Raw genomic sequence first — 23839 nt, forward strand, 5'->3', positions numbered from 1 at the left:
TTTCATGTTGTATGTGTATTGGGGTTTTTTTTAGCCTAGTGTGAAGCTGCCTGCGATCCATCCGTTAGACGAACGATCGAGGGGTCTATTCTGATGATTAATCCTAACATTCCGCCCTTCGTGTCACCAGAACTGTTGCTTCGGTGTCACTTTCCTTATCCACATCGATCAAAGCTAGTTTGACGACTGGTCGTCGTAGGATGCCGCAGGATGTCTGCACATCGGCCCTACGTACAGTGCCATCTTTACCCGGATATGTTCGTACTACTCGCCCCCTTTGCCACCGATTCCTAACATTCCCATCAACTACCACTACTAGCGCACCCTCTCGTATCGGCTGGACGTCTTCGAACCATTTTGTTCTCCGGGTTAAGGTCGGAAGGTATTCTTCAACCCATCGCCGCCAAAATTCATCAAGTGTGTTTTGAATCATATTCCAGCTATTACGTATTGCAGCCTTATCGTCTACAGGGGTTTTGATAGGTTGTCGTACACCAGTAGAACTGAGGAGAAGGAAATGGTTTGGCGTCAAAGACTCGTGTGCAGCGGTCTCTAGTGGGATGAAGGTCAATGGTCTGGAATTGATCATAGATTCCGCCTCGACGAGTACCGTAGCGAACGCTTCTTCATCTAACAGACGAACGGTCGGAAGGGCTCCTAAAGCAGTTTTGAAGGAACGCACCATCCTTTCCCAGCATCCCCCCATGTGTGGTGCCGATGGAGGGTTGAACTGCCACTGTGTCTGGATGTCAGTGAACGTGCTACTGATTTCTCTATTGATCATCCGTATTTCTGAGGCCAATTCTCCGCTCGCACCAACGAAATTGGTACGTCTATGCGCAATACGTTGTACTCGTCGATCGCTGGAGTTAACTTGATAAGGGGGCTGTTTCGTTCTAGTCTCCGACGATGCGAGGAATTTGACCGCAGATTGTATTTGAACACCGTCACCTCGTCCGGAAAACCGTCGAATTGTGCTATTCGCCACAAGCACCTTTCTGCTTTTTGTAGTTCATCTCTGGACAGCGCGCCTATCTTTGAGGAAGTTTTCCTGTGCTGCCACATTCTGTTGTCGATGAACCGCAAAACGTACGCTACGCTCCGAAGCAATCGCTCCCACCGAGAGAATCGTTCTAAGTCAACTGCCGGTTCGGTAACGTGGTGATTACAGACAAAGGCTGGTCGAAGTTCTTCCACTGTATTGTTGACTTCGTATCGACAGTCTTTCGGCCATTCTTCTTCGTTGTCGTACAGAAAACCAGGTTCATGGCTTTTTGAGTCAAAGAAAGGGCCTTTCCCCCACTTTGTGGCTTCGTCAGCCACATTGAGTTTTGTGGGCACCCATCGCCATTCGTTAATCGATGATAGGTTAAGGATTTCATTGACTTGGAATGCTACAAATTGCCGATACCGCCGAGAATCCGAACTTATCCAGGCGATAACAGTGGATGAGTCGCTCCAGAAAAATGTTCGGCGTATTTCCAAAGAATGTTTTTCTTCGATTGTCTGCCGCAGACGAGCGCCAAGTACCGCTGCCAAAAGTTCGAGGCGCGGTATCGAAAGGGGCTGGATTGGAGCTACCTTCGTCTTCGAAGAAACCAAAGAACATCTAACACGACCATTGTCGACTACGCGAAAATAAGCGACTGCTGCGTAGGCTTCCTCGCTTGCATCAACGAAGATGTGCAAATCTAAGGAGTTGTAACATTGGATGCTGTATCCCGGGAAGTAACAACGAGAGACTTTCACCGTATTCATCTTACGGAGTACGGCAAGCCACTGTTGCCAACGGCAGAAAATTTCCCAGGGAATCTTTTCGTCCCAATCGATTTTGGCCCTCCAGACTTCCTGAACAAGAACCTTCCCATGAATAACGAAGGCTGCCACGATACCCAGAGGATCATAGATACTCATTGTAATCTTCAACATTTCCCTCTTGCTCGGAACTATTTCTCCTTCGATTAGCTGTTGCAGATCTTCACGGAAGCTCAATGAAAATGAAAAGAAGTCTTCGTCTGGCCTCCAAACCATCCCGAGAAGCCTCTCCGTGCCTGTTTCTTTGTCTGCACCGAAACATTTAACGGAACCGGGTTTTACTTCACCGATTTTATCAAGTACCGTTGTTCTATTTGACAGCCAATTCCTTATTTCAAACCCGGCTTTGGAATGGACCTCTGCTACTTCCAGTGCTAATTCCGCTGCTTCTTCCTCTGTGTCGACACTGTCCAAATAGTCGTCTACATAGTGCCGATGTTTGATTGCAGCGGCCGCTCTCGGATAATCAGCTTCGTTCTCAGTAGCGTTCAAGTTCATGGCAAATAGCGATTGCGCTGGGGAGCACGATGCACCAAATGTTGCAACGTTCATCACCATTATGTCGATCGGGCTGTTTGGGCAGTTTCTCCATAGAAAAAGTAGTGCACTACGGTCTTCCTCTTGTATCAAAAGCTGGTGGAACATTTCTCTGATGTCTCCTGAAATAGCCACCTCCCGCTCGCGATACTTGAACAGCACGGATAAAAGTGAAGTCAACTGATCTGGTCCTTTTAACAGCATCGAATTGAGTGAAACGCCTTCAACTTTTGCGGCAGCGTCCCAGATAATTCTCACTTTACCCGGTTTTCTGGGGTTGAGAACTACACCGAGAGGAAGATACCAGGTTCGACGTGGATCGAAACTGCGCAACTCTTCTGCGGTAGCTTTGTGTGCATAGCCCTTCTCTAAGAAGTTCAGCATTTGTCGTCGAACGTTATCGTAAAGTTGCGGGTCTTTCGACAGCCGTTTCTCTAGACACCTCAACCGCTTTTCTGCCAACGGACGGCTATCCGGAAACTCTATCCCGTCGTGTTTCCATAAGAGACCAGTTTGGAATATCCCACTATTTGTCCGTATAGTTGTTTCTTGCAGAATCTTGCGTGCTCGTCGATCGTCGGCACCTTCGACCTGGGGAACCATCGCAATTCCAAGGCTTTCTATGGAAAAGAAGCTCTGTACGTAATCATGCAGATCTTCGTCGGCTGGTTTCGCACAGATATGCAGTTGTCGGTGTGGCATAACTTCTACATTTCCTCGCTGACATCCGTAGATTGACCAACCGATACGGGTTTTTGTCGCAATCGGCTCATTTTGTCGACCTTCTCGAAGTTTCAAGGTAGCCAACAAGTAAATATTGGTTAGTCCTATTAGCAGTCCTGGTACTGCAGCATCATAACTCTGTACAGGTAAACCTTCCAAGTGCTGAAAACGTGCAGACATCTCGTTGAAATTCAGCGACTGCTCTGGTAATCCGAGGTGTTCTACTGTGTAGACCTCGTTTAGTTTGAACCGCTGATTACTGCCCAATGCTGATATTTGTAGCTGCACGAGATTTGTGTCGGTAATTTGTTTCTTCACACCTCCTGTCCAGTGGATGCATAGGGATTCTGCAGAACCGTTTACTCCAAGTCCATCAATCAATGACCGTTCAACCAAAGTGACTGACGAACCGTCATCGAGGAATGCCGGTGAGTTCACCTGACCGTTTTTACCATAGAGGGTTACCGGAAGGACTCTAAACAACGTTGACGAGCTGATTTGACGGTGAACTGCTACTGTTGCATTAGTTGGATTTTGAGTTGATACTTCTGACGACGAATTGTTGGAGTGTAGCAGCCGATGGTGTTTCTTTTGGCAACCGTCTATCCCGCAGACTTCTCCCTTGCAAGGCCACCGTGTGTGCGGTGTTAGACAGCGACGGCATAGTTTATTTTCCTTCACTAGCTTCCACCGATCGTCGATGGATAGTCTCTTGAAAGACGGACATGCGGCTGTTTGATGACTTCTAGCTCCACATGCTGGACACATTTTGCTGACAGCGATTTGCTTATCGGGTGACTTGGCTCGATTGTTCGAACCTCTCCATTCGCCAGACGTATTTCTATAGCCTTCGCTTCTACCTTCGTTCGACGTTGTGTGTGCGTTCACATATACCTTCTCCTTGGACCGAGGTTCCTTCGATGATTTGGGCGGAAGTGCGTTGAAACAGGTCACGCTGCTGGTGGCGGATACGATGTTGCCCATGTATTCTCCGAGCTCAGTGAGGTTTACCGCTGGTAATAGCTGTTGGTGAAGTGCCCAACTAAGCTTGACGTTGGCCGGCAACTTGTCGACGAGTTCTTGCAGTAGCATAGGGTTTGAAAGGTGCTGCTCCAACCCAATCGCCTTGAGATGTCCACAAAGGTTCTGCACTGCAAGACCGAAACCCACAAGTGTTTCCAGTTTGTCCGCCCTTGGTGCTGGAATTTCGCGGATTTTGGAAATCATATTGTGGATGATGTGTTCTGGCCTCCCAAACAAAATTTGCAACGTAGACAACACCTGTGGAACCGTAGAGGGATGAAGCAAAAAGCTGCTGACTGCTTCCCTAGCTCGACCCTTGAGACTTCGTTGTAAACGAAGCAAATTCTCCGAATTGGAATAACCACACGCTTGAGTCGAGTGTTGATAGCTGCTGCAGAATAGTGGCCAATCCACTGGATCCCCCGAAAAAACAGGCAAATCTTTTGACACTACTTGCCTAGTAGCCAACTGCTGGGGTGATGGACCAAGTTCAGCTGACTGGAATCCAATGTTTGGCACTGCTGTGTTCATCACAAACGGATTTGGAATCGGACGTTGGCTTTGTACACCAGACACAACATGGGGGGGAACTATTGGTGGTACATTGTAATGACTTCGACCACCCACAGGGATCGGCGATGGGGAATAATTTTCATTAAAACTGTAGCGCGGATACGAGGGGCTAGTATTTATTGATGCGTTTTGTAAATTATTGGGAATTACATTTATGAAACTCATAGGTGGCATGATGGTACAATGGGGGGCGGGGTAGTTACTTACATTTGCTGCATGTTGCGACGTTGGCTGCTCGTGGATCATCTGCGCTAGTTGCTCGTAGACCGTTCGCTCTGGTTGCTCGTCGCTCGTAGGTTGTTGGTGATTTCCCTGAAGCAGTTCGATCGGGTCGGATTTAAGCACACCGATATATCCACCAGTATGCTGCTGTTGAGAATACTTCAGAAACTGCTGTTCCACTGCTCGGAGCCGCTGTAGTTCGTCCTGAAGCGCAGTCAACTCTTGATGCTTCTGCTCTTCGATTAGTGCTTGGTTACGCTCCAGTTGTTGAAGTTGTGCTTTCAAATCTGCTTCTCGTGCTCGTTGAACTTGCAAATCGTCACGGTTCTGGATCTCTAGCTGCTTTAATTGGTTCGCCAGCTGCAGTTCCCGTTTTCGTCGTATTTCGTTCTCCTTCTTACGCTCCGATTCCAATTCCTTGCACTTTCTGAGGTTTTCGGTTTCAGAGCGCCACTTCTCGAATAACGTTGTGTTCTTCAATATTTTTGGCACTGTCCCAGTGATCGGCTTGGTGATGTTGGGTTCCTTCAAGAACTGGCTATATATCCGTACATCTACTGGTGATATAGAGGTGAAGCGTTGGGATGATCTCACTTCTGTACCTATAGCGCCACGTTCATCTTCATCGTCGGCTGTATCCCCAATAGTAATGCTGCCAGTGGTGTCGATATCGACTGCCAAAGCAAGCTGTTCCGCTAAACATGGCATACGGTTCGATTCAACACCGGTCGTTTCCTTTGGGGTTAGCGGTGTCGATTGCACATTTGGGAATATTTCCCGCGAAGGCGTGTGGCGGTCCCCGGTTGGAGCCTGTTCTGGGGTCTTTACTCCGTGTATCACGGCATCGGAAGGAACAGCGCTGGTAGCCACTTGCTGCTCGCGGATCCAGTTCTCGACTCGGTTATTGTCGCTGGCGTTGTTACTAGCATCATCTTCTTCTAAGTCCCCCTGGCTCAGAAGCTCGTATTTTCGCTGCCGTTCTAGCTTTTCCCGTCTAGATCTTTCTTGCAGCAATCTCTCCTGCTCTATCTGTTCCCGATGGAATTCTTCCTCCAGTTGTCTTTCCTCCTCTAGTCGCTGTAGCTCTCGTGCTATTTGTGCTTGTCGTGAACTGGACGTACTCAAACGACCAGACGTGGAGCGTGCCGGGGGGAGACGAGTTAGCCGGACACAAGAAGAGCAAACGAATGGTTTCGTACGTACCGTCTCAGACGTTACACTGGCACACGAATAGTGATAATAGCACTGGCAATCGCGACATAATACCATTGGCTCGGCATTGTTTGGCCGTTCACATCCACCGCAGTCGCAAGCTTCTGCGCGCTCAGTGGATGGAGCCATATTGCGATTATCTATAGATGAAAGTACCGCTCGTTCAATGTCATCATGGAGGTTAGCTTGCTGGTCTTGCAAAGCTTTGGCCTGGGATCTCGTTTGGCGAACGTTTGACCTCCTGGACATGACTCCTCAAGGATAAATCTTCGAGAATTTGTTGCTGAAGTATTCGGATTCTCCGAAGCAAACTCGATTTTTGCTCGAAAGTTAGCTCGAAGATTTAATCTCCTCATTAAGTATTTTTCAGCGAACAAATATGCTTCTAGGTAAGTTAGCTTAAGGAAACTAATGGTGTAGAAAATAGATTTTAACAATTGGAAACAGATTCTGTCTTTTACTACTTTAGCTGATATTAATTGTATCCGACATGATTGTAAACAATGACGATGAGCTCTATTTCATGTTGTATGTGTATTGGGTTTTTTTTTAGCCTAGTGTGAAGCTGCCTGCGATCCATCCGTTAGACGAACGATCGAGGGGTCTATTCTGATGATTAATCCTAACAGTATCTATCTATCACTTAGTTGGTTGGGAGACAAATCGTCGAAAAACAAAATGTCGAATGCCAAAACGTCAAAAGGACAAAACGTCGAAGGGACAAAACATGGATAGGACAGAATGTCGAAAGACAAAATGTCGAAACACAATATGCCGAATACCAAAATGTCGAATGTCAAAACGTCGAATGTCAAAACGTCGAAAGAACAAAACGTCGTATCAACAAAACGTCGAAACACCAAATCACCGATGGGACACAAAATTGAAAAGAAAAAAAATACAAGCAATGTTTTCGTAGACATTACTATACATTACGTCGACTCATTTGATTGATAAGGAACACGAATAAAATCGATAAAAATGTAAAATAGCAGCCAAATACTAAACAATGTTTTAAGCAGTTAGAACAATGAAAATACAGTATGGGACAGAATTAAGTACTCATTGGCCGTTTTTCATACAAAATAGTCTAGCTTGGAGGTCTGGTTCTCGGTTTCTAGTAGTCCGTTTGGCTTGAAATTTTCAGAAATAACATTACTTACAAAATTACAACATTTGAAACACAAAATTCTGAATAATCAATAATCTTACATTAATTTATTTTGGAAATATTTTTAAAACAATACGTTTTACTAAAAAATAATTCGACAAAATTGTGTGCCTTATTAAATAAAACATTTTTGGAGAAGGGTATACCGTGTTGATTCATATTACGGGCAGCTTCTTATTCCGGACACTCTACTTTGTATGGGAAACATTACACATTTCAATTTTTGTCGTTCAAAAGTTCACACTTTCCAGGCCCATTTTAATCAAAATTATCTATAGATATTTATGAAAATTTATAATACAGTGATACCTCCATGAGTCGATGTTCCATGACTCGATATCGACTCATGGAACCATACTAAAAACAAAATTTCATGGTTACTATGATGGTCCCTAGAAGCAGGTTTCCAATGGATTGCTGTTACATGACTCGATATTTCCATGAGCCGATGGTTTCTTCAATATCGACTCATGGAGGTTTCACTGTACTCAATTGCCTTAGATGCCTCTTTAGTGGTTCGTCAATTTCAAATAATGATTTGACTTGTCGTTTTATGATTTTATCAAAGTGTCCGGAATATGGGGCAAAAGTAAGGAAGCGTCTGGAATAAGAACCATGAAAAGTCCACACATTTCCATTTATTTAAAATTATTCATGTATCAGAAACAAAATCTTCATCCACCATTCAAAAGTTAAGTGTTTTGAAGGCTCTATAGCACTGAGGATTTAAACAGATTGATTTATTTTATTTTATATGCTTCCTGATGCGTTATACTTCATTGCGGCCTTAAAAAATGCGAATTTGCGATAACTTGAAAGCTTGTTTATGAAAAGCTCTAAATTTCTTGTTTAGCAAATTTGTAGTTGCTTTTAATCTGCGGTGAAAATTTGAGATCAATCTGAGCATCTATGTTGAAAATGGTCATTGCGTACTTTATTCTGATCAGTACTTCTGCTTCGTTTTCAATGTTACCATCGTGATATTGCAAATTTTTGGCTGCTCCTGGAAGAACAAAACCTTGTCGAAATTGCTTAAGTTCTTTTTAAATACTTTTTGTATTTTAAAATAATAATTGGAGTCTCCCATCAAAATGCCACTTTTAGTAAAACATTGTAAGAGGGATGCGAGGGGCATGTTTAGAAATAAAACTATCAATTGGGATTGTATTCTTCATACTATTTGGTGTTTATACATTATGAAATTATCTTCAAACCAAAAAAAGAATGCTGTCAAGAGAATAGAAGTCTATTCAATTGTACATATTAATTGAGTATTGTATATCCAGCTTATGAAGGGTTTCTGTTTCCGAATAGCAAAATAAAAAAAAATGATTCAATTGATGCTATTCGATAGAAGTATGATTTTTTTTTAAGATTGTAGAATTTACTAGTTGTCAAAAATCCAGTTATGTCACTAATTTGTTGAAAGAATGAGTATGTTTTAAAAGAATAAATAATACACTATTTATCAACAAATAGAAATCCAATTCACCTTTAAGGTGAAGTAGGCCGTCGTTGCAATTTGTACGCGTTGTTGTCGAATCAAAGATAATCAGTTGGTTTAGCACCAACACAGCTGAAAAAGTATCAGCATATTTTTAATGCATGTTAGCGCATACTGTGATACTTTTTTCAAGTCAATATAAACTATGAAGACTGAGTTTTATCACTTCGAAATTGCAAGCTGCAAAGCAATCAAGACTGCCAAAACGAATGACAGGCTACTTAGCCTTAAACGATTGTTGCATCGATTGAATTCTCATTTCAAATTGAAACATTGTTGATTTAAGTTTCTTCAGATAAAACCATCTTTTTTAAAATGAAAAAAGCTCTATAAATACAAAATTGTTGGAGTTCCCACATTTTTATGCATCTGGTGAAAAAAAAAAAAGATTTTGTTCGCCCACGAAGAATAGAAAACACACATGCCATTATGTAAGTCCAGAAGTGCGGCGAAATGAAGCTAAACGTCTTTTTCATACCGTAATCCGGGGTATCATTGATCAGCGGGGTAACATTGATCGGAATGACTCATCTCGTAAAAAGTTGGTATCATCATTTATTGATGAAACATTTCCAAAGCATGAATTTTGCTTCTCTTTCTTATATTAATGAGCTATTAAAAATTGAGATTTTTGCAAAAATTGCGTTAACTTTATGCGTAAATTTGTCAAGTTTGCGAAACAATGATTTCAATGGTTAAGGATGACACTACCGAAGATTCATGTCTCACATAGGTTCTGCAAGCGATATGAGCAAGGAAAATGCGGTTCTCACTAAACATGGCATCGCCCAAAACAATTCCGGTGTCAAAACATTTATAAGTGTGTTCAATTAGGCAACATCAACGAATTACTTTTAAGAATGTAAAATTCCCTTAGGAAATTGCCTACCTTTAGGCGTATTTCGCAGTTTGAGGTGTTTTTAATTTTAAATTAACTCAAAAAGTAAATGAGATGTAAGCGTTTGGACATCATATTCGGCTTCAGGGGCCATGACTTAAGTAAGTAACGACATTTTCAATATTACCGAACGTTGTTTACATGGATGATCAATGTTACCCCATATCAGCTAAATGAAAAAATCACATAAAACATTTTTGTAAACATGCTTAAATCTTTCAAAAAACAAAATACAGTATGTAGTCACGAGCTATGGGTGGCAGTACTTGTTTTAAAAATATAAAACTCAGAACATTTGCATTTTTGAATTAAATATTTAAGAAATATCCTAAAAACTGATCAATGTTACCCCGGGTTACGGTACTTTTATATTTTTTCAATAACCTCAGGATTCATTTTCAATCTTCTCTTTGAAGTTTCGAAGAGGTTCTTTTCTGGTCAGAAATGGAAGGAAGATTGACATTTTTCTGAAAAAAAATTCTGTACTTACTTTGATGAAAATTGTAAATTTGGCTGTTTCCATGGACCTTTGCACGGGTTCACTATTTGACGTTTTCGCGGTGCCGTGTTATTTATGTAATCATGGAAACCAGTGAATTCGGCACCCTCAAACGTCAAATTGGTGGACACCTGCATCGGTCCATTGCCATTCGCATCGCAACCATTCTTTTTCTTGACAACCTTTGCTTGAAAAAGACTGTTTACGACGTTTTTTCCCTTCCGACGTTTTGGAATTCGACGTTTTGTCAATCAACATTTTGAGTACCGTAATCCGGGGTAACATTGATCATTTTTTTTTAATATTTCTTTAATATTTAGTTTGAAAATGCAAATGTTGCAAATTTTATATTTTTAAAACAAGTACTGCCACCCATAGCTCGTGCCTATGTACTGTAATTTGTTTTTTTGAAAGATTTAAGAATGTTTAAAAAAATGTTTAAAGCAATTTGTTGATTTAGCTGATATGGGGTAACATTGGTCACCTATGTAAACAACGTTCGGTAATATTGAAAATGTCGTTACTTACTTAAATCATAGCCCCCGAAGCCGAATATGAAGGCTAAACGCTTACAAGTCATTTACTTTTTGAGTTATTTTAAAATTAAAAACACTTGGAACCACGGAAAACGCCTAAAGGTAGGCAATTACCTAAAGAAATTCTATATTCTTAACAGTAATTCGTTAATGTTTCCTGATTGAGAATATTTATGAAAATTTTGACAACGGAATCGTTTTTGGCGATGCCATTTTTAGTAAGAATCGCATTTTCCTTACTCATATCGTTTGCAGAGCTTATGTGAGACATGAATCTTTGGTAGTGTCATCCTTACCCATTGAAAACATTGTTTCGAAAAGTTGACAAATTTACACATAAGGTAAACGCAATTTTCGCAAAAACCCTCACTTTCATTAGCTAATTAATATGAGAAAGAGAAGCGCCATTCATGGTTTGGATATGTTCCATCAATAAATGATGATACGAACTTTTTACGAGATGAGCCATTCCGATCAATGTTACCCCGCTGATCAATGATACCCCGGATTACGGTATCGACATTTTGTCCCTAAACCGCAGACGCCATTGTTGCCTAATCATAGAATATTATGAGCGCTTATACATTGAGAGTGTACCGTTTTGATTTATATTACGGACACTTAAGGCCTCAGTGAAGTATAACCCAGCTTGGACCATACAAAATAATTCATTCTGTATGATTTTTTAGCGTTATCGAGCGTCGGAAGCCCTTAACTTTCGAATGGTGGGTAAAGAATACGCGTCCGCAACTTGAATATTTTTAAATAAATCAAAACGTGTGGCCTTTTCATGATTCTTATTCCGGACGCTCCCTCATTTTTGCCTCATTTTCCGGACGCTTTGATTCGAATTACGGACAGCTCATGATAATCATTAATGCAACAGTCAAATCATCAATTGAAATCGTTCAACCACCTAAGAGACGTCTAAGGTAGTTGGGCATTATAAATTTGCAATGATATTTATGGAAAAAACCTGATAAATCGAGCCTCGAAAACGAGAACTTTTGGACGGCGAAAATTGAAACATTTCGTGTGAAATGTTTCCCATACAAACGAGAGTGTCCGGAATTTGAAGCTGTCCGTAATATGAATCAAAACGGTATGTTAGTTCCGAATCATCTGGTTGGTTCCTTGTGTAAGTACAGCTGATCTGGCAATACTGGAGCAGCTACCACGGACAATCAGTCGACTCACGCTCAAGCTCAATTTGGGCAGGAAACCTTAAATTTATAATTGGAGTAATTTCTTGAGGAATCGTTAAACATAGGGGAATAGCACCAATTTTCGACCCAGCACTAGTTTTCGACCCATTCATACGATTTTGGCCTACTTAAGCGAAGTATGCACTTCAACAGAAAAGTAATCGCCTATCTCGATGCGTGGGAAATTTCTTGCAAGAAATGCTCAAGAAAAGCATTTTTCTTTGATCGCAGTACGCAGTTGAAAAGAAATGTCAATTCAAATGGAGCTCACTGTACGAAATTTCTTGACCATTTCTTGGGCAGAAATTTTTACTTTTCTTGAGCGGAACAGCATACTTAGCTTTAGTATGAGAATCCGAAAATTAGCACAGAATTATTGTAGGTCGAAAATTAGTGCTTTTCCTCTATTAAATAATTTCCTCGAGTAAACCCTGCATTAGCTAGTGGTAGGTTTACTCGACTAATCCCTAGGAACTGCTGACATAATTTCTAAATGAATCCCAGGAAAAATAAACAGAGAAAATTTTGAAGGAATTATTTTGTTTATTATATATTCATCTTTATTGAAGAGATTGATGAAGCCCAGAGGCTGGTTCATCTCTGCTATCAATTTTTAAATCTGTGGAGGTAAATGTCATAAGGAAACTCAATAGAAGATTATGGAGAAACCATTGGAGGAATCTCTGAAGGAATCCTCTTACTATTTATTGAAGGTATAGCCGTAAAAGCTCCTTATGTAATTTCTTTAAAAAAAATCAAAGAGTGCTCAATTAAGAACTTTCGAGGTACCGTTAAAAAATTTCGTGGGAATTCTTGTTACTTGACGTTCATATTAAAAATGAACCCTGATAGTATGCAGATATCGTGCAAATTAGCAGAGGTACATTGTACTCCCTTTTGTTGCTGTCAATTGTAGAGATCGTCGGTTCAGTATTCTCGCTGATTCGAACAATCGTGGTGAAGAAATATCGAAAGAATCATTCGAAAATGTCCTTTCGGGAGTTTTATAGAAAAAGCTGGAAGAATCATTAAAAAAAACCTGCCAGGAACTGCTAAAGTTATTTTTAGCTAAAATCCCGAAGGAATTCTAATTGAACTTTCTAGATTTATTACAGGAGAATCCCCCTTAGCCCCCTTAGAAGTTCAATGTAGGATCCCTGGTGGAACTTCCAAAGAAATACTTGACAAAAAAAAATCTTCAAAAACCCAGGAAGAATCCTTTGTGTGTTTTTATAGTGGAACTTCTGTAGGAATATTTGAAAGATTTCCTGGAGACTAAATAAAGACCTCCATTTTGTTTGCATTTGTTGAAAATTTTATGGCACATAAGGCTAGTACGATCTGTCAAACTTGGGTACCTTTTGAAGTACCAAGGGACCAATTGCAGTAATAGAAATGGAACTTACTTAGGAACAAGGTAAAAATTAACAAAAAGTATAATCCGAAAGATTTTTGATACCATTCTGTGTGCAAATTTCTGGAAGAACTAACGTAGGTGTTCCCCAAGGAACGCTCGAACGCGAGTACGACCGATGCCAAAGCCACGACGTCAAGATCAGCATATGAGTTTTGAACGCTCAGGTTGGTCTGGATGAGAAGTTCAGACCGACGATTGGAAAGTTCAGCGCTGACGAACGAGAACGGGCTACGAATGATAGATTTCGCCGCCTCTAAGAATATGGCCAATCGTAGCACCTATTTCCAGCACAGTCTCCCGTATCGGTACACCTGGAGATCAACTCAACTGACTTCAGAACCTATCGTGGTGCTAACATTGATTCTGACCACTACCGTCATCAACGATGTATGGTACCGACGCCCGCCCCAGTACAATATAGCGTGGCTGAAACAACCAGACGTCGCCAATGCGTACGCGCAGCATCTTAAAGCAGCGTTGCCGGATGAGGGCGAGCTCGATGGAGCGCCTCTGAGGACTGCTAGAGGACAGTCAAAGCAGCCATTAACGACGCTGCTTAAAGCATTGTCGGATATGTGGAACAAAGTTCAAGAATCGATTGGTTCGACGAAGACTACCAGGAGGTTTTGGAGGAGAAGAATGCAGCGCGGGCAGCAAAGCTGCAGCATGGAGAACATGGAGCAATACAGACTGAAGCGGAAATAGCAAACCCGCCTATTCCGGGACAAAAAGCGTCATCTGGAAGAGTCGTTTTACCAAGAGATGGAGTTGCTGTACCCGGCTCAAGAAACGCAGAAGTTCTATCAAAACCTCAACGCATCCCGCAACGGCTTCGTGCCGCGAGCCGAAATGTGCAAGGATAAGAATGGGAGCATCTTGGTGGACGTACGCGAGGTGATCGAAAGGTAGAAGCAGCACTACGACGAACAACTGAATGGCGCAGAGAACACAGGCACAGAAGATCAGGACAGCGAAGCGAAGTCGAAGCACACCGAACAGTGGAAAACCACCAGCTCCCACGACAGGGGAAGTCAAGGATGCCGTTCAGCAGCTCAAGAACAACAAGGCTGCTGGCAACGATAGTAATGAAGCCGAACTCATCAAGATGGGCCCGGAAAGGTTGACCGCTTGTCTGCATCGGCTGATAGTCTGGGAATCAGATTATCTTCCTTCGTCTATCACCTATAGCAAACGAGATCGTGGGAAGTTATCAAGTAGGTTTCATCGACGGCCGCTCGACAACGAACCATATCTTTTCCGTGTGGCAAATCCTCCAGAAATTCCGTGAGTACCGGGCCCCTACGCACCATCTGTTCATCGATTTCAAGGCAGCATATAACAGTATTGACCGTGTAGAATCAGGGAAGATCATGGACGAGAACATCTTTTCCGGGAAGTTCACAAGATTGCTTAGAGCAACGATGGACGGTGTGCAAAACTGCGTGAACTTTCGTGCCTGTTGTTCAATATTGCGCTTAAGATGAAGATGAATCGAACCCAATAATATCCATGTCGTCCGCGAAGCAAACAAATTGTCCGTGTCTCGTAAAAATCGCACCTCGACAGTTAAGTCCGCCTCTCCGCATGACACCTTTAAGGTGAGGATGAATCGAAGCCAAAGTTCAAATTTTCAAGAGCACGGATCTGGAGAATCAAACACCCGTTTGAGCTGAAAACCTAATCGATAGGTCACCACCAGCTCAGTGGCGTAGCTAGAGTTTTCGAGGCCCGGTGCGGAGGCGAATTTGGAGGCCCCCAAAACAGCAGTTTGCACCGCTACGTAAAAATTAGCTACATAATAGGATCAACTAGATTTTTGTCAAACTAATAATGAAGTGGCAGAACTTATAAATAGAAGTATGCCTATTTTTAACGATTTTTCATGTAACTTCAATATTTTGTCGAAAACATTCAGTTACTCTTTGAAGACTCGTAAAATAAATCTACAAAAATATGTGGTGAATTGCTGGACAAAGTCCAGAAATTCTAGTTGCGCGAATCACTAAAAAAATCTTGAGAGATATTATCAGCGTTTTAGTCAATTTTTTCTTAAGTTTCAAGACAAATTTAAAAAAAAAACTTGCCGAGAAGTTAAATTATTCTGTTGATATTCCTAAAATTCTTGGAAGATTTTCTAGAGAAACTCCTTGTAATGCTTCTTAGAAACTTAAAAAAATCTAGTGGAATCGCTGAGAAGTGTCTAGAGAAATGTGCCGCTTGAAAAACTCATTGCAGTAGTTCTTGGAGTAAGTCCTGGACGAGCCCAAAAAGGACTGCCTGAAAAAACTCAATGATGGTTCCAAAAAGATTGCCATTTATCTAAGGAATTTTCGAGAACTTCTAAGATGAATACCAGAAAGAAATATTCAGAGAAATCTCATGCCGAATACTTAAATTATCTAAAATAGGTTGTTTAAGAAATCCTCAAACTATTAGCAAAGGAACACTTGAGAAATTTCTCGGCGTACTTTTGGGGAAAACTGCTTAAAGGTTTCCTCAGTACCATTATTAAAGGTGTCCTCAGAAAAAATCTTGATTGAATAAAAAATTCTAGAATAATTCCTATACGATTTGTTGAAACATCTGGGTGAAGTTTTGCCGATTTTTCCGAAATCTGCAAATTCTTGAAAAAAAAACACCTCATTTAATGGTAGAGATGTTTGTATAGGAACGCCTACTAACTATATTGGAGTGATTTCCAACCAAAAGCATGACTTTCAAGAATAACTAGGAAAAATATCGATGACATATCTCAGAATATTCTGCAGCGTTCTTTTTCTTCTTGGCATATCGTCCCCACTGGGACAAAACCTGCATCTCAGCTTAAGGGGGCACGGGAGACCGTGTTATTTTTCGTATCTTTCGTCTCACTCTAACAATTATCATCAAAACTTTGTGGAAGCAAATCTCGAGTTTTAGTGAACCGATGAAGCTGAAAATTTATTGGGTTGTGCACTACATATGTAGAATCATAGTGATACATTTTTCGCATCGATATATGAAGTGGTTCTTGAGATTTGCTTTTTGAAATGGATAGGGTGATTATGATGACGTCCCGTGCGGCCTTAAAAACAGTTATTCGGACAAATAAACGGTTGCAAACTATTGGACTGTAGTACAACAAGTCAATTAGGGTTGATGAGATTAGCTTGGAACATATTTTAGTATTGGAGGAAAAATTGCCTTATATGATTAGGCCAATGTACGTTGTTGCTCTTGAGTTTGATGCTGACCACGAAAACATGGTTGCCTAGCACCGTGTTGGCGCTTCCACAGTTATTAACTGCGAGCTTTCTTAGCCAATGTTGCCATTTCCGCATTCGTATATCGTGTGACAGGTACGATAATACCTGAGAGAGAGGAGACAGCTGGCTTAGATTGCGAGCTCCCAAAAGTCAAGGGAACCTGTCATCAACTGTCACTGGAAAACCGCACATTCGAAGAGCAGAGCGTGAAAACCGTCAAAATTTGGCCAAATTAAAGGTGGATGAGATTGAAAATTCAGGTTGTTTTCCTGTGCTCTCGTATACAAAATCGATGATTATTTAATTATTGTTAATTGGACTCAAATTGCTATTAATATTTATGAATTTTGTGATCTTTTTGATAACAAATGGGATGTGAAAATAGTTTTGACCTAGCTTGTACTCTCTGAACCATTGTGCACAACCCAAACATGAGAAGAAGAAATCAAAGAAGCCGAGAAAACAAGCCAGTTGTCAGTGAGCTGTCTCCTCTCTCTCAGGATAATACTCTATGCCCAGGGAAATCATGGAAATTTCCTTTACGAAAAGATCTTGGACTGACCGGGAATCGAACCCAGACACCTTCAGCATGGTGCGTGTCTCAAGGATCCAATTATGTGTCTCTAGTAGATTTGGGGTTGCTGAATTTGATGCCGTTCTCAGAAATGTTCCAGCACGTCACAGTATTTAGCTACAGGTCGCCAAATTGTATAAAAAACTGTTTTATTAATGTTTACATGAAATTTAAAGTATGGTTTTTCATATTTTTCTGTGATCTAGTCCATCAAGCATGCAGGATACGATTTTAACATTCATATCAGATATAATTTTGATGAAATTGCACGATAAAACTTAGATCAAATCGATTTTTTCAATATGCTTGCAGTCTCCAAACGAAATTCTTCGTTTCTCTTATATGGCAAAATACAACGCTTTCCGAAACCATCAAAAAACAACTTTTGAGCATCGAAAGTATTATGAACTTTGTCGATAATAATTGTTATACACATGAAATTTGAATTCTATAGCAAATTAAGCAAATAAATTGACATACAAGCTGGTAAACTTGCATGCAAGTTGGTTGAAATAGTCGAATTTTGCATTTTCAATATATCTGATCTGTCAAAAACTAGACGTGCTATGATATTTTAGCAAACGATAATGGATGCAGCAACCCTTCATTTAGTAAATAGCGGTATTTTGGTGCTAGAGACAAAAACGTGCTCTGCAGTGTAATTTATTAGGAGAAGTACCTGTAGGAATCATTGTTACAATAGCAGAAACGCAGGATTAAGGATCAATATTAAGATAAATGTTAAACAAATAACCAAAATCTTTGACTTAGTATTTTGTCAAAATTCACAGTTTTGAAAATATCTCAGTTATATTCGGGAATGATTTGTACAAAATCATACCTATGCTTCAACTGCTCGAAGGTTACTAACATGAGTGAGACCTGCTTGATTTAGATCGTAAAAATGGATCGAAGCCCCCACATCCGACAATTTTTTATGTCGTACAAACTCGAGCAAATTGTTGAGAATAATTTTTGAGGAAAACATTTATGAATCACAAGTCGAGTTGTGTTTGATCCTTCGACCTTGACGCTTGCTCCAACGGGGGCTGGCGATGAGGGCAGGATCAAACATGTCGCGCATCGGTCGAGTAAAGTGAAAAAGCGCCGCGTTCGATTAATCCTTTTTGATCATTCGACGTTGACGCTTGCTCCTGGGCAGTGCGTCAAGAAAGCCCGAGCAGTCGTCAGTTGTTTTCCCTCTCGGGTCGCGCGCCTATTTTCTCTGAGTGCTTTAATATACCCGAGCAAACGAGTGAAGCTGAAAGTGGATTGTTGCTGCTCAATGATGATGGATATATTGGTGAGCTCGTTTCATGCTACTATTTCTAATCTATAAAATATGTATGACTGCACCTTTAATCGTTACAACGGTGAGACGTAAATATGATTTTTCAAAAAACTTTGAAAGGTTCGTCACTGTGAGTGTCGACATAAACTCTGATTCATAAATTATTTATATCTAATTTATTTTTACAAAACTCCTTTTTCTTTTTACCTTTATTTTTGTAATTAAAAAAAAAGCTTTGAATGGTTCGACACTACAAGTGTAGACTTGCCAAAGGTTCACTTTATTCAACAAACTTTGAAAGGTTCGTCACCTCAAGTGTCGGCATAATTTTTCGCTACATAGATATTGTTCATATCAAATGAAAATATTATATCTACATATGAGCATGTTTATATCTCACAAATAATTATTTATCATGGTCTAATCGCTTATCAAAGTGAATCCTGTGACCCAACGATCCTCCCCATTAACAAACATCCCTCCCAGTAACCTTTGTGGAGATGCAGAGGCAAACACGGTCTCCAAATAGCAAAGGTTACACACTAACATTCCTTCCCCCAATCCCACCTGACTGCAAGGACGTGGCCGGCGCCATTATTGACCATGTATAAATAGAACTGAATAATGCACACTGAAGAATATTATGGCCAATCCCAGCCGAACTTCTAGTTGATTCTTTGTGCATTTTCACTGACTTCGGTCAATCACGGAATAGCAACCATTGATATGTGTAGTCAGTCTAAGCTAAGCTAAGCTAAGCTAAAACATTTATGAATCAAAAGTCGTTATTCCAATTCTGTGTTTTTTTTTTTCAATATGAACCTGAGTCTACTTAAGTATGTACCTCAGGGCCGCATTAAGCTATAAGAAGGCTTAGGACCATATCATGCCCAAGTAACATCAGTAGCTGTTTAAGTTTATTCAGTTGAAATTTACTGTAGAGCGATTTGTACAACTCTTATTCGGCATAAATGTTTGTTGGGTGCTTAAAGTTGAATGAACAAAACCGTTTAAATGAGAAAAACGTACAAAACTATGTTTTGTGAAAGACCATAGAATTTGGGAGCCTTAACCATGGCCCACTTCAGATTTGACATTGAATAATCATAAATTAGGGATAATCTAGGGGCCCCTATACATCGCTGACTTATGTCTACTCCAGTAACTTATTCTTGTCAAGTTCATATTCATATTGGGGTCTTACAAATTGTCAGTTTTATGCGATCTATGTTGAACTTGTAAAGCTATGGAAAATCCTTACCCTGATTTGGGGGCCCCTAAGAGCTCGGGGCCCGGTGCGGACCGCACCCACCGCACCCCCCTAGCTACGCTACTGCACCAGCTAGAGTTCAGGTCCATTAAGTTGCTTCCATCTTCATCCCTACACATTTCGGCTCATTGAAGGAAGACTATTTGGAATGCATTTGAGCTACTCGTAGAATTTTCGTGTTTGCTGTGAACGATACAGCTGGACATGAATTGCTCTGGGGACGCGCAACGATCTCTGTAATGACGATTTTCTGATATGTATACTTCAAGGAACTCAGATTGATCTCGACATCTACATAGAGATACAAACATACATGATCTTAGCCAAGACAAACAATTTAACCTATTTGAACTTTCTACAAGAATTTGATATAATCATACAACTTTTCTTTTGGTTGGTTGTTGCGAATGCTTTTAAAAATAGTCATTTGAAAATTGTGAACAATTCCTTTGAGGCCGTTCAATACTCCTTGCTTCCTCCTTAGGGGCCGTCCATTAATTACATGAGGGCTTATGGGAGGGGTATTTGAGATAACTTACGCGCCATACAAATTAGTTTTGGTTTTCATACAAAAAATCTTATCATAGGGGGAGGGGGGGTTGAAAAAGCCCAAAAATAGTCTTACGTAATTAATGGACAGCCCCTTATGGAAAATCTAACTACGCCCTTGGTTCTGAACACTGTTTATAGTAAAGTTCACTAGGGAACTACTACTGTGAATCTTATATGCTTATAAATGTGATCAATAAAATTGAAAATAAAATGGTGACCAATAAATTCATGAATCTTACCTTTTTTCAATAGCATCGATGAATCTCAGACCAAAGAAGTAGTCCTATCCGAGGAGCAACTGCAAGGCACGTACGATGTAACGTTACAGCACATTCTCAGCGATGACTCCAAGGATGCTGCAATCAGCTGTCAGCTGTCGATACCTGGGACCAATTATACTAAGCGACGCGAAAAGATGTACCATGGTGAGTACAGAATTATTTTCACGTTAACACCGATCATTCATCAAATTTTCCTCAAACCTTCAGGAGCGGCTGTCCGAGCAAACATATCAACCCTGCAGGCGCTACTCTTCGCACTGGCCGCAGCAGTATTCTCCAGCACGTTTAGATTGTAACGCGAAGAAAAGGCGGTCAGTGGAGCCGGTATTCGATGAAATCGAAGAGTGATCGCATCACACCTTGTAACAGTGTCTTATTAGCTACATTTTCGTGTTAATACTGCTGTCGAAGATTTCACCACACCAAACAACGATTTTTTAGGCTTAGGAAATCGAACCAAAAATTGACGCGCTTGTATGCTTGTAGCCTAAATCGACTTAGTTGTGTTAAGCTTTATTTCGAGTCTTCCAACTGTTGAACTGTTAATTCGCAAGGTAATGAGTTATTTACGTCGGACAAGTAATATCACAAGTTAATGAAACCACTATTTCACTTGCACATATGAAATATTTTGTGCTTTGTTTTAAGATGTGTTATAAGCTGTTAATTTATTAAATAAATTGATGTAAATAGTTATTTGTACATTTCCCATTTACCTGACAACTTCCTGCACTATTTCTTCAGTTTTTTTTAGTCCAAGCGCAGTAAATCTCATCGCTGTCTATTTATAACAAAGTTTATTAACCAACAAAGTGTACGCCAAAGCAGATACGATTACTATTATATTAGGTAAAACATATTTCGTACGAAGATCGGAACAGTTGGGTTTCATTTATTGTTTGATGACAATTCCATGTATGAAAAATGAACATATAGTTAACATAACATTCCTCTACGATTTGGGGATGATTTTTACTTCTCAGGGGTCAAAGATTTGTAAAATTTGAATTGGGATTCGAAAACCTTTAGTGGGAGCGAATTTGCTAGTTAGAGATAAATTTTAATACAGCATAGACTGACTGTACATGACAATGGTTGCTTCTTTGTGATTGAATCGGAACTGGTAAGAAATGCACTTCGATCAAAATGAATGACGGATGCGACTTTCCGCTTATTCTCGAAGTGCACATTTTAGCAGATCTCTTATTATTGATCAATGAGCGAGCCGGCCAAGTTTTTACAGTAATTAGGAATATGGAAGGAGTGTTAGTGTGTTATGATTGTTGCTTCTAGAGAACGAGAATACCTCTGCATCTCCACAATCACCACGGGAAGGGCGTTGATTAGCGAGGGATGAATAACATCTGGGTGTTACCTTTGGTCGGAGATGCGAATTATGGATAAGGAGGGGCTCTGAATGACACGTCATTTTGGCGGAGACTAAGATTAACGAGAATTTTAAACTTCTGTTTGATTTAACTTTTTTATACAATTGCCATAAAGTTTTAAACAGGTCCAAATCGAAAATTAGAAAGTAAAGTCAAAAGTCAAAAAGTCTGACAAACACTGCTCTTCGCGGACGGATCATTCTCAATTCCATCTCCAGAAAACTCCCCCAAATATTTTCACTATTCGTTAAGATTTATTACTGTTTCACACACATTTCGTTGTCTTAAGTCTAGCGAGTACTCACATCACAATATGACTTACCCCAGTACTACGTAATATAAGCGGAGACCGGTTCACAGAACCGATCGATTATCAACTTCGTTGAATCACCATCGGAAACCACCAGTGCATTGCCGAAATTTTTCGATATCACACGAACAACCCAAGCACGGTTTCCGAATTTGTATATCCCATCATTAGCTCCTAATTGGTGCAGAGAATGCACCTCTCACTGCATCTTCGGTTTCTTCACGTACGATTTGATGTAGAAGTCCATGAACATACCCAGAATGAAGATGGCCTGTCCGAACCCGATCCAGTGCCACAGCTGAGGGAACCCACAGTCCAACATGGTCAAGGCCGGGCGCCCGAAGTGAATTCCCAGATGGATGAACTGCACCAGCTGCATACGAGTCATGTACTTCTTGAATCGAGCGGCCAGCGGAGATCCGTACGAGGCCAAGTAGTAGTAAGCGTACATGATAGCGTGCACCAGCGTGTTCCACAGTCCCAGCAGATAGATGTGGCCACCTGCGAAGACAGTTATCGAATCAGCCTAACTTTTACCATTTCTGGATCGCTATAACTTACCAGGCACGAAAAGCACTCCGAGGTAGGTCATGGTGACCATGATGGCGTGATGATAGACGTGCAGGAAGGACACGTGCGATTGCTTCTTGCGCAACACGAAGAACATGGTGTCCGCCAGGTCCAACACCTTGAGCAGGAAGTACGCATAGGAGATGTATAGTTCTTCGTAGCCACTGGTCGTTCGGGAGAAGTCCACCGGTTGACATACGTAGGAGAAGTTGGGTCGTTTGGCGAGTAGGTAGATCTGGTGAAGAGTGACGAAGTATGTCAGTGTTTTATGTTACCAAAGAAAATTACGATTTAGAGACGATTTCACGGAACTCTGCGATTATGTGTTTATAATTCATTGCTATAGGTGAAATGGCATAGAACTTTTTATAGCGAACCCAGTTAAACAAGAACGTTGTTTGTAAATTATACATTAATTACAGCCATCTCTAAATTTAAGACTGTTTGCATTGACGTATACTCTTGTCTGATTTTATCTGATATGATAAGTATAATATTGACTCAAACCGTATAAAAAAAGAAATCATTCAGAATCGGAATTGGGAAAGTATACCAATTATGGCTATAGTGGCTCCCCATTTGGACATATGTGAAATTTTGATAACTTTCACATTTTTAATCTTTTTGAATGTTTAGCCATCTAGAAATATCTTAAATCTCACTACTACAACACACAAAATATTTTAAAATGTGCATTCAAGTAATCACGTATGACGAAATAGGGAACCACTATGTCCATAACTGGTACACCTACCCTATAATAACTAGAAGATCTGACCACACGACAAAATCCTCAAATTAGATTTTGAAGGAATACTAGACTAACAGCGTCGTCATGCCAAAATTGTATATAGTGTTAGTGTCCTTGACTTAGGGCTAAATTTTCAAAGCCTTTTGAGAGCCCTTTTTCTAGATTTGTTTTGACACTTTGAAATTAACTCAAAGATTATTTCTCTACCGCACCGTAAGTCGTGGGCTGAAAGTCTTGTAAAGAAAATAATGATACAGTCAGGTCTCCAATAA

General features: G+C 40.6%; 2 protein-coding genes across 6 annotated transcripts in view; one reads left to right on the forward strand and one right to left on the reverse strand.

The window, feature by feature from the left end:
- The window catches only part of LOC5565721, a 75059-nt gene extending 53633 nt beyond the window's left edge, over positions 1–21426 (forward strand). For all 5 annotated transcript variants that reach the window (XM_021849472.1, XM_021849470.1, XM_021849468.1 and 2 more), the window contains exons 5-6: positions 20520–20692; positions 20756–21426. In XM_021849472.1, coding sequence (XP_021705164.1) covers positions 20520–20692; positions 20756–20844 — 262 coding nt within the window. In that variant the 3' untranslated portion in view covers positions 20845–21426. The remainder of the gene's footprint in view (positions 1–20519; positions 20693–20755) is intronic.
- Positions 21427–22168: 742 nt separating this feature from the next.
- Positions 22169–23839, reverse strand: part of LOC5565723 (elongation of very long chain fatty acids protein 4) — a 34284-nt gene continuing 32613 nt past the window's right edge. The window contains exons 3-4 of the mRNA XM_001650047.2: positions 22808–23051; positions 22169–22747 (exon numbers count right to left, since the gene is read on the reverse strand). Of these exons, the coding sequence (XP_001650097.1) occupies positions 22446–22747; positions 22808–23051 (546 nt within the window). The 3' untranslated portion in view covers positions 22169–22445. The remainder of the gene's footprint in view (positions 22748–22807; positions 23052–23839) is intronic.

This window comes from Aedes aegypti, chromosome 3 (genome assembly GCF_002204515.2).
Source record: "Aedes aegypti strain LVP_AGWG chromosome 3, AaegL5.0 Primary Assembly, whole genome shotgun sequence".
NCBI lineage: Eukaryota > Metazoa > Arthropoda > Insecta > Diptera > Culicidae > Aedes > Aedes aegypti.